Raw genomic sequence first — 12,153 nt, 5'->3', positions numbered from 1 at the left:
AAAAAAGTTAGATTTTATTTCTATCATTTACACTTTCAAAATTACAGAAAACAAAAAAATGGCGTCTGCAAAAGTTTGGGCACCCTGCATAATTTATAGCATGCACTGCCCCCTTTGCAAAGCTGAGACCTGCCAGTGTCATGGATTGTTCTCAATCATCGTCTGGGAAGACCAGGTGATGTCAATCTCAAAGGTTTTAAATGCCCAGACTCATCTGACCTTGCCCCAACAATTAGCACCATGGGTTCTTCTAAGCAGTTGTCAAGAAAACTGAAACTGAAAATAGTTGACGCTCACAAAGCTGGAGAAGGGTATAAGAAGATAGCAAAGCATTTTCAGATGTCAATATCCTCTGTTCGGAATGTAATTAAGAAATGGCAGTCATCAGGAACAGTGGAAGTTAAAGCAAGATCTGGAAGACCAAGAAAAATATCAGACAGAACAGCTCTCAGGATTGTGAGAAAAGCAATTCAAAACCCACGTTTGACTGCACGATCCCTCCAGAAAGATCTGGCAGACACTGGAGTTGTGGTACACTATTCCACTATAAAGATATACTTGTACAAATATGGTCTTCATGGAAGAGTCATCAGAAGAAAACCTCTTCTATGTCCTCACCACAAAAATCAGCATTTGAACTTTGCAAATGAACATATAGACAAGCCTGATGCATTTTGGAAACAAGTTCTGTGGATCGATGAGGTTAAAATATAACTTTTTGGCCGGAATGAGCAAAGGTACGTTTGGAGAAGAAAGGGCACAGAATTTAATGAAAAGAACCTCTGTCCAACTGTTAAGCATGGGGGTGGATCAATCATGCTTTGGGGTTGTATTGCAGCCTGTGGCACAGGGAACATTTCACGAGTAGAAGGAAAAATGGATTCAATAAAATTTCAGCAAATTTTGGATGGTAACTTGATGCCATCTCTGAAAAAGCTGAAGTTAAAGAGAGGATGTCTTCTACAAATGGATAATGATCCTAAACAGGCTGTGATACTTGCTAAAGGGGGCAGTAGAAGATATTAACTCTGCAGGGTGCCCAAACTTTCGCAGATGCCATTTTTTTGTTTTCTGTAATTTTGAAAGTGTAAATGATGGAAATAAAATCAAACTTTTTTTGATATAAGAATGTCTAATCTGTAATTTGATGCCTTTTGGAGATTTTTCCATCTTTCCTTGGCTTTGTTATGCACATTAATACACATTTTTACCTGGGGTTCCCAAACTTTCGATCCCCACTGTATATTTCTAATGTACTTTATATAAGAGATGTATATACAGTACAATAACTGTATAGTTCATTCACAATGATAAGAATACTGTGCTAACATTCTATGACATTGCAATTCATGTATAATTAATGCAGAATTAAAATCTCTCATCAACATTAATGATGTTTAACCCTTATGCTGCGGATATTAGTGAATAGATACAAATGTATATTGTATTAAATGTTTTAAACTTTTTTTTTTGCATTTCTACAGTTGCTTCCTGGTTTCTGGCCGAGCCAAATTGATGTCATACAATCCGTAAGTCGGGATGGGCATTTTTTTTTTTTCATCTGCAGGAGAGGAGGAGGAGCTTTATCAGCTAAGCACACTCTAATGTCTGCATGCCTGAGCTAAGGGTAGATGGTTTTCAGGAAGTAAATGCTACATGAACGATCTGCCCTTACTCAATACTGCCATGACTAGAAATGCTAGGGGGTGATTTATATAAGTGATTTCTAAACAAAATAAAGCATTGAGACACGAATGGATGGGTTAGTTTGCTTTGAATAATAAATATTGAAATATAAATATTTATTAAATAGATTTTATAGTATGTGGTGTTCAGATACAGTTTAGTCCTACTTTAAAAATCTGTCTTCGATGAGCTTCCATCTATTTTGCTCCCTCTTCTCCTATCCCCTTGAAAGCATGTGAGAAATATGCAATGCGTGAAATCTAGTCAAAGCAAGCAAAGTACCTTTAAATTGGCCCTGGAATTTTTCAGTGTCTCCAAATATCCTTTTTAGTTGGGGGTAAAATATTACTTATAACACATCAAATTTTCTAACATTAGTGAGATATGTGAACCAATAGCAGGTATACATTTCATAATAAATGGGTTTGGGACTTATGTAAAGTCATTGCACTGGTTCCAAAATATATTTTAACAGGTGAGAATATCATTGCCTTCCATATATACCACATTTTTATATATACTGTATATGTTATAAAACTTAGTTTACAACACACACAAATTGTTGGCTGGATTATAATAAAAACTAGTCCATTTACTAAAAGAGTATATATAGTTGTATCACCACTTACTAAACATGTACCAGTGACTACAAAGTGCTGAAATTTAATTTCAGCTACAGTATTTTCTCACTGCTATGTTACCCTTTAGTTATGACTCAACTCCAAATATTTCAGCCTCTTTCTCCTTCCAGAATGAGAAGCTTCTGTCAATACACTGATATATGTCATTGCCATCAGATGGCTGGACAGTCTTGTTTAATTTTAATTTCTGATTTTCCATCTGGTCTGTGCCATTCCCAAAGAATCTGACCTTAATGTCCTCAAAGCCATCAAACCAAGTCCGTTGTCCTGTGGCTATCTCCTGTAAGACAGTACAGTGAAATTCTCTAGCAGTTGGCCAACCATGGCGTCCTAGTTGGTCAAAAACTTCAAAACATAGCAGGTGCCTCATCCTTCGTTCTTCTTCTGGCAAGTCCTGTTCAAGTAGTCTAAAGTAGCCCAACATGAACAAGTCCAATGAAAGACTATCATGATTAGGAGTCTGATTGTGTGATGTTGACACAAACTGTTCAGGAGATTGAATTATGGGAGTATTTTCAGTACATTTAGTGTCACTTGGGGGAATGGATTTCCAGGTTCCAATTAGGCGCTGAACAGTTGATCTTTGCTTTAACAGTTGTTCTATAAGTTTTCCTACACGTGGGGAATCTTCCTGTTGTAAACCATGTCCATTCCTTATTTCTTCATTGTCTTGAGTCAAGCCATTTCCCTCAATACTTACCATTACTTGCTGGCAACTTTCTCTTGGTTCATTTTTAGTAGGTACCCTGTTTGAGATTTCAGTATCACATTTGTTTTCAGTTTTTTCTTTCACATTATTGGTCATTTGGCTTATATTAGGAACACCATTAGAATTATCTGAATGGTGTTGAGATTTGTCTGACACAGTTTCCTGGGAGTCTATGCTCTCTGTAGCCCTCAATGTAGCATGTAGGGAGTATGCAGACCTCTTCCAGTGGCTTAGAAACAGAAGGACAATGCGTTCTTTCCTTAGTGACCGAGGGGGGATAGGGGAAGCCCTAAGAGATGTGGAATCTTCTGAACTTACTCCAGAATCACTGGCATCTTCTGACTGTCGCTTTACTTTAGATGACTTGACAGGAGACCGTCCTCCTGGTTGCTGCTTTTCAAACTGAACTCTAAGTCTTTTTACTGATACACCGCACTGTACAAGTTCTCTTATTGGAGAATGTGATGAAGAACGATTGCTTCCTGCTTTAACTATCTCAGTGGCAGAGTCTCCATTAGTGGTGGAAAGAAGGTTGGACATACTGTCAATCACATTTGTCATGCATGTACACCATTCAGGATCCTCTTTCTGATCGAGGAGCTCAGCATTGATGCTGACGTTAACCATGGGTGCAGGAAGAAGAGCTTGCAGTTGCCTCACTTGCCTTCTTAGTTGCCTCTCATACTTCTGACACTCTCTGCGTCGCCGAAGTTCTTCCATTTGTCCATCAAATACACAAAGTTCCTGCTCAGTGATTAGTTCCCCATAGGGGCCCAGCAGGGCACCCCTGGAACGAGAATACCTCCATTCACTCTGTGAGAACAATAAACCAAAGTTGTATTTATTGAAAAATCTGCAATTTATGATAATTAAGATGATAAATATTGATCAAAGTGACAGTTACTTAGAAATGCCTACTTTTAATTCCTAGTTGTACCAGTTACACTCCCTCAGAAAAGCAAGGCTCACTAACTGTAGGATCAAAAACATGTTATTTGTCAATGGTGTTACAGCTGATGAATGAATAAAATAAATCAAACCAACCCACTTGCATTGCTAACTTCCCTACCTTGACCTGTCATGGGTATCTAAGGGCTGAATTAATTTTAGAATTCAAAAACAATTTAAAAATATTATTGGATGGGCTAGTGGTTCATCAAATCACTCTGTATACTGTGTATTAAATTGTGACAATTATTTGTCAATAATGCCAAACAAAGGGTTTGTGTATACAGACGCTATGAGTTTGATTTACTAAAACTGAAGAGTGCAAAATCTGGTGCAATTCTGCTTCCATTTTTTTTTTTTTGTCAAAGCTTAAAGTGGTTGTAAAGGCAGAAGTTTTTTTTTATCTTAATGCATTCTATGCATTAGGTTAAAAAACCTTGTGTGTGCAGCAGCACCTCTCAGCAACTTCTAATACTTACCTGAGGTCCATCCAGCGATGTTGTACAAGAGACTCGACTGTCTGGGACTCCTCTCCTCATTGGCTGAGACAGCAGCGTGGTGCCATTCGCTCCCTCTGCTGCTAATCAAAGTCAGTGAGCCAATAAGGCGAGAAAGGGGTGGGGCCAGGCCATAACTCCATGTCTTAATGGACACAGGGAACTGCCACTTGGCTGTGGTGCCCCCATAGCTTGCTGCTTGCTGTGGGGGCACACAACAGGAGGGAGGGGCAAGGAACTCAGAAGAGGGACCTGAGAAGAGGAGGATCTGGGCTGCTGGGTGCAGACATTTGACAGAATGGCACTTGGTTACAATTTAGAATTCATTTAACCCTATGTGGAAGGTGCATGTATAATGTTTATTGGACTTTACATGACATAATTACAGTGCATCAAAAAGTATTCACAGCGTTTCACTTTTTCCGCATTTTGTTATGTTACAGCCTTATTCCAAAATGGATTAAATTAATTATTTCCTCAAAATTCGAGGAACAATACCCCATAATGACAATGTGAAAGAAGTTTGTCTTTTTGAGTATGTTGCTACAAGTTTGGCACACCTAATTTTTGGGCAGTTTTTCCCATTACTCTTTGCAGGACCTATCAAGCTCCATTAGGTTTGATGGGGTGCGTCGATGCACAGCCATTTTCAGATCTCTTTAGAGATATTCAATTGGGTTCAAGTCTGGGCTCTGGCTGGGCCAATCAAGGACATTCACAGAGTTGTCCCATAGCCACTCCTTGGTTATTTTGGCTGTGTACTTAGGGTCCTGTTGGAAGATTAACCTGCGCCCCGGTCTGAGGTCCAGAGCGCTCTGAAGCAGATTTTCATCAACGATGTCTCTGTACATTGCTGCATTCATCTTTCCCTCAATCCTGACAAATCACCCAGTTACTGCCTCTGCAAAACATCCCCACAGCATGATGCTGCCACCACCATGCTTCACTGTAGGAATGGTATTGGCCAGGTGAAAAGCGGTGCCTGGTTTTCTCCAGACATGACGCTTGCCATTCAGGCCAGTTCAATCTTTGTTTCATCAGACCAGAGAATTTTTTTTTCTCATGGTCTAAGAGGCCTTCAGGTGCCTTTTGCCAAACTCCAGGCACGCTGTCATGTGCCTTTTTCCGGAGGAGTGGCTTCCGTCTGGCCACTTTATCATACAGGACTGATTGGTAAAGTGTTGCAGAGATGGTTGTTCTTCTGGAAGGTTCTCCTCTCTCCACAGAGAAACGCTGGAGCTCTGTCAGAGTGACCATCGGGTTCTTCATCAACCCCCTGAGTAGGGCCATTCTCCCCCTGATCGCTCAGTTTGGCCAGGCAGCCCGCTCTAGGAAGAGTCCTGGTGGTTCCAAACTTCTTCCATTTACGGATTATGGAGGCCACTGTGCTCATTGGGACCTTCAATGCTGCAGATATTTTTATGTACCCTTCCCCAGATCTGTGCCTCGATACAATCCTGTCTCAGAGGTCTACAGACAATTCCTTGGAATTCATGACTTGGTTTGTGCCCTGACATGCACTGTTAAGGCTTCATTACCATGGAAGTTTTTGGACGTTTTTACAGCCACTTTTCTGAGCTTTTTTTGCAGCTTAAAAACGGCTCTCCATGTTAGTCTATGGCCTCATGCCCACCATGACGTTTTTGAGCTGTAGATGGCTGAGCCGTTTTTAAGCTGCAAAAAAAAAAAAAACAGGACTAGTGCGTTCTGAAGCTCCAGTCTTAGAGCTGTAAAAACGCCAGACGTTAAAAAACGCTCAAAAACGCTCAGAAACGCTCAAAAAACACGCAAAAACGCTAAAAAATGCTACCGCTGCGTTTTTGAGCTCCAGCTCAAAAAAAAAAAAAAAAAACATGGACAGGCGTTTTTAAGCTGTAAAAAAGCTAAAAAAAAGTGGCTGTAAAAACGTCCATGGAAATGAAGCCTTACTGTGAGACCTTATATAGACAGGTGTGTGTCTTTCCAAATCATGTCCAATCAACTGAATTTACCACAGGTGGACTCCAAGTTGTAGAAACATCTCAAGGATGATCAGTGAAAACAGGATGCACCCGAGCAAAATTTTGACTGTAATTTGCAAGGATTTCAAACAAACTTCTTTCACGTTGTCATTATGGGGTATTGTTTGTAGAATTTTGATGAAAATAATGAATTTAATACATTTTAGAAAAAGGCTGTAACATAACAAAATCTGGAAAAAGTGAAGTGCTGTGAATACTTTCCGGATGCACTGTACTAAGAACCCAATAAAGCACTGGTGAACTGTCCCAGCTGAAATATAATGTGGGCATGTGTGTAGACTTTGAGGCAATTTTAGCTGTGAAACTTTAATCCAAGTGTTTTTTTAATATAGAAATGGCAATTCAGATTTCAAAATGTTTGCATATAATTGCTTCTTTTAGTTGTTTCCTACTACAGTTATATTTTTGAGAACATCAAAAACACCTTAGCGACCTTGAAAGGGCGCCCACCATTGGCCAGTAAAGAATTATCTACTAATATGATATAAGAAGATATTCATAAAACATGTACAGTATATGTATCCAGAAACATGAGCTAGCATGAGGATTAAATAATTATTTTCACATGCCTAAATACAGTATATAAAGTGTGTTACATTATGACTTTTATGCATGCATGGTAATAATAAGGTGTGACTAATGTTGTTACTAGATGGCTGTAATATTAATAACATTTAAACCAGCTGGTCCATATGCAGGACTATAGCTTGCTCATTTACTGTATTTAGTTAGGATTTACACTGAACTTGCAATCCAGTTTAAAACTAGTCAAGACAAGAATCTGCTAAATAAAAGATAAGATTTTTAAATCAGTAAGAACTCCACTCAAATGTATGAATCTTATTTTTCATAGAGGCCACTGAAACCGTTTGTGTGCAAATTTTACAATTACCCTTCGCTATTGAAATTGCTCCCTGAAGACCCAACAACAAGCAAAATGTATCAAGAAAATTACACTAAACACAAGGATGGCAGATTGCATTGGGGGGATTCATAAGGCTGTAGCTGTGCTCTCTGTAGACCTTATTTTGCAATGTAGGGAGTACCTCATACTCTGTAGCCCCTATTGTACCAAGAATGCATTATGTGTCATCCAGAAGCCCCTACTGAATTATGTAGGAAATGTGTGGTTCTCATTAACCCTTATTGTACCATATAGGAGTAGGTCGCTCTCAGTAACCCTTATTGTACACAGTAGGGGTCTCTCATACTTATTGTTCCATGTACAGAGTTTATGGACCTCAATAGCATTTATTGAAAATTCTAAGGATTGTGAAGCTTTCAGTAGCCCTGTTTTGTTCGATGTACAGATTGGGGGAGTCCTACTTAAACTGGTGCACACAGAATCTGCTGCAGCTGCTGTGCATAGCAACCAATCAGCTTCTAACTTCAACTGGTTTAATTAAGCTTTAACAGCAAAACCTAGTAACTGATCGGTTACTATGTACACCTACATCAGATTCTGTGTGCACAAGTTTTAGTAAATCTCCCCCATTGTGTGGACTTCAGTTGCCCTTTCTGTATAATGTAGAGAGTATGTGGCTCTGTGTGTGGAGTATGTGGACCTCAGTAACCTGTGGCTTAGAAACGAGAGGGCAAAGGACCCAATTTACTAAACTTTACTAATCACTATTTTTAATATTTTTGCCCGAAAAAAATCTATTTTCAGCAGTGACAAAAAAAAAAAAAAATCAATATTGCAAATGACACACTTGTTTAGTTTATTGAATTGGGCCCACTGCCTATATTCGTAGTGCTCGAGGGAGAAAAGTGATGCAGACTCTTCTGAATAATTTTTAAACCACTGACATCTACTGTTTCTTCACTTTAAATATGTTTTTATGAGAAACACACACAGTATGCAACATCCCAGTAAAAAATAAATTGTTTTGTGTGAAGGAATGTTTTAGGATTAGTCTTAGATACTGTACTTGCCCTTTACTATGCAGTATTATGTACCCACAAATAAGGATAATAATTTGTGATAACATGCCTTATAGTTTTCTTACCTGTTTAGCTTCTTCTTCCAAGTGAGTTTGAAGTCTTCTAACCATCACCTGCCTCTTCCATTCAGGTATTGTACGGCCTTGTTCATCATGAGTAGGTACGAGGGCATCTAAATCCATTGAGTATCCTGATTCGGAAAGATTATCATCTTCAGTATGTTCTGCCTATAAATGACAAAGAAAGTTTGACAACAAGTTTGTTATACAAATAGTATTTAAAATAGTTACTAATTGTTTTACTCTGTGAAAACTGAAAAATATATGACTTTGTATATGTATCTGAAATTATCGGTTTAAAATACATTAAAACCAGGAGGAACTTACAGCTTGAAGAAAAATCCCTGTGATTCTTGCTTTTTGAATACATTGATTAAATCGTGATCGGTCTGAAAGTTGTAGGACATCTTGCCGCTTTCCAGACGATTCCCCACGTGTATTTAGCTAAAAAAACAAAAAGAAACAAACAAGCAACTTTAGGGATTTATATAGCTGAACAACTGAAGGAGCTCTGTTACAATATATTGTAATTGAAGCATCATGCAGTAAACAAATACATTTTAGGTTAGTAAAAAAAAAAATTAAATGCCTTATCCATTAAATCCAGTCACTGATGTTTTCTAGTCTTGATAAAAGTAGCATGTTAATTTTTGGAAACTGAAAATTTAGACAGAAAATAATATGTACGTAAGTATATGATTTGTTAAAATGCAAACCTAATATTTCAAAATATATTAAATATTTTGTGGAGATCTTAAATATAATTCTCACAATGAAGCTTTGAAGAAAAGTAAGAAAATATAGAAACTATAGAGGTTTGAATGATAACATTTCTGTTTTAAAAATGGAAACAGGTCTGTATGTAATTTTATATATATATATATATATATATATATATATATATATATATATATATATATATATATATATATATATATATGTTCAGAAGGAGAAAAAAAGGTTAGATTTAGCATACGGTGTTAGCGAAGAGTGCTGTAATCTTGGCTTTGGAAATACAGCGACGTCCTGCCCTCTGGTCAGAAATCACAGCGTTGTTCGGACGTTCCATGATGATGCTGGAAAAGTACATCTAAGGACCCAATAATATCCTTAAAATGTCAAGCATCCACGACGTTAGTCCCATTCTTCCATGGTCTGTTTACCACAAGTGCTTTTCTTCATTCCTGCATATGAATTGGTCTCTTCTCCCCCTTTACGTAATCCTGTCGCTTACGTACCTACCTAACTGTAATGTATATTATATTAGTCGTCTAGGCCCCACTCAATTTCACACATCATTAACCGACTTGTATACCCTTTAATGCTTTGTCTCCCCCTCTAACACCTGTCCCCACCAAGGCCCAGACAATGTGTCTGACTGACACTTATCCCTTCCCAAAAACCTGTCGACTTCTGTCTCTCACAGCTGACCTGGCTGCTATAGAAGACAGAGAAGGGAGATCATGTGGCAATGATAACTAAGGTGTAGTGTGAGAGGAAGGCAGAGATCTTGGTGTAATGTATCCAAGAGGAGGGGGACTCTATAGGCATGTGGGATATGTTACCTGCCCTTATTGTGCTACTGATTCGCTTAACTGCCTCCTCCACCCACTGCCACTTAGAAAAAGCCCCCTGGACCGGTGGACGGGGAGATCATGTAACTACAAGAAAAGATCCGTAGCACATCCGATTCATTAATGAAATGAGACACACGCTGAGCACCTTGGCCAAAGGTCAGTAAAAATAAAGGCTTTTTTATAGTTCCTGCTGAACTGACAGATGGATGGAAGGACAGCCAGTGACAGGAGAAAAAAAGTCAGAGAAAATGTAGCATCTGTTTACAAATGCCTACACACTTGGCACTTTTATGGAGTATTGTAGTCTGACTTTAGGATCCAATAAATCTGTAAGGCTCCATGAACACAGGCTTAAAAATTTCTGCTTCTACAGGAGCTTTGTGTTCTGCTTGTAGAAGTTGCTCAATGTTATCCTATGTGTTCATACACATTAGGACAATAAGAGGCATATTTTAAGCTCAGCGTTTAGTGGCAGGAAAAAAAAAACTTCCAGTTTGCATTTCTAATTGGAGTTTTCTGGCAGAAAAAAAACGCTAAACTCTCCAAAACTTGCCTAAACTATGTACAAAAACCCTCTATATGAGAATTGTATCTTGCCAAGCGAACTGGAGTTTTTTTTTCTAGCCCAATGTACATGGAGCCTAATACAGCTGTATAAGGCCTCTTGCACACTGCGCAGCTTGAAAAAGCTCAGAACAGGTTTTTTTTTTTTTTTTTTTTTTATTACAGCCACATAATTGTGTACACAGGTGCGTAAACAAGCACTGTGCGTTCTTAAGTGACAAAAGAAAAAGAAAAATCTTCTTTTTTGGTCAGTAATTTACGCCTCGTGCTTGCAAATGCAAGCAAATACACGTGAATGCACATAAATGCCCATTTACGTATTGTGCAGAACGAGACCGCGAGAACACGTTTTTGCGCAAGTGCGCAAGCGCCTAAACGTGAAAATATCTGCAAATGCATACAAAAAAAAATCTGAAAAAGGAGTATACTGTGCAAGAGGCCTAAGGTAGACCTAATAAATGCTCTAAATTTGAGAGCATGTAAGGGAGGGTCTGGCCATGGACTGAAGGGCAAAAGTAGAAGAGGCAGAGAGAAAGCTGATCATGGACTGGGATTGGGTGGGGGATTGTAATTTCGCACGTCTAGGACAGTTCATACCCTTTGTGAAGTTGTGCATCTGTTTGCACCAGACGTTACTTATTTCTCATTGGGGTGTTGCTTAGCAGAAAGGCACAGGGCTTTGCACATGCAAAGATCCTAAAAATTTCGAAATTTGAGATGGCATTTAATATCTGTTGTGGTAGCCAGAGAACAAAATGCATAGTGTACAGAGACAATATAACAGAGAAAGAATACCATTGTGGAGAATGTGAAGTGCTAGAGACAAAAACACAAGGCAGCAAACCCATGGCTACCATACAAAGTACAATGGGAACGGAGAGTATGCAATGCTGAATGCAGCAGATGAACTGACTGTGGAGAGGGATTTGGGGGAGAGATCTGGGTGGAATGTGGGGTGTACAGGCATATACATAAGCTGATTATAAAGCAAATAGTTGGAGATGAACTGCAATAGGAGCCCCTAAGGATAGTGAGGAAATAATTTCCAGCAAACATAACTTAGACCTGGTATTTAAAACTGTTGGACCAAATGAGGTCTTCCAATTTATTCTAAAGGGACCTAAGCCAATAAAAAAATTAAATTAAATAGAGCCACAAGCTGTTCCTGAGCTCATAAAAGTTTTCCTTATATACTTCACAAGCTTCATACATATTTTTAAACACTGTCTTATTCTACTGAATCCAAGACTACTAGTTCAGGGCTCAAAATTTCAAGTCCTGAGCTACTAGCCAGGCCTTTAGGGTTACTCGCCACCAGTTGCCCCACCCAACCCCTACCATGCCCCATGCAGTCTTCTCTTCTGTACCTCCATTCTAAGTCCATAATTTATAATACTTGTCAGATTTCAGAATAAAGGGGGCAGATAACTGTAACTACACACTGCAGAGTTCAATGAGGAGAGCGCCAAGAGCTGATTGGAGGGAAGAGACACTCCCTCCACACAGC

At 38.8% G+C, this 12,153-nt stretch overlaps 1 protein-coding gene across 1 annotated transcript; it reads right to left on the bottom strand.

The window, feature by feature from the left end:
* Positions 1-1,657: 1,657 nt before the first annotated feature.
* ESPNL (espin like) lies at positions 1,658-9,112 on the bottom strand. The gene is made up of 3 exons (XM_040348952.1): positions 8,833-9,112; positions 8,512-8,673; positions 1,658-3,849 (listed from the first exon to the last, which is right to left on the bottom strand). Exons 2-3 carry the CDS (start codon positions 8,626-8,628, stop codon positions 2,395-2,397), a joined length of 1,572 nt encoding a protein of 523 aa, XP_040204886.1. The 5' UTR covers positions 8,629-8,673; positions 8,833-9,112; the 3' UTR covers positions 1,658-2,394.
* Between the last annotated feature and the right edge of the window lie 3,041 nt (positions 9,113-12,153).

Source organism: Rana temporaria, chromosome 4 (genome assembly GCF_905171775.1).
Source record: "Rana temporaria chromosome 4, aRanTem1.1, whole genome shotgun sequence".
In the NCBI taxonomy this organism is placed as follows: domain Eukaryota; kingdom Metazoa; phylum Chordata; class Amphibia; order Anura; family Ranidae; genus Rana; species Rana temporaria.
Note: the sequence above shows the minus strand (reverse complement) of the source record. Positions and strands in the feature narration are given on the sequence as shown.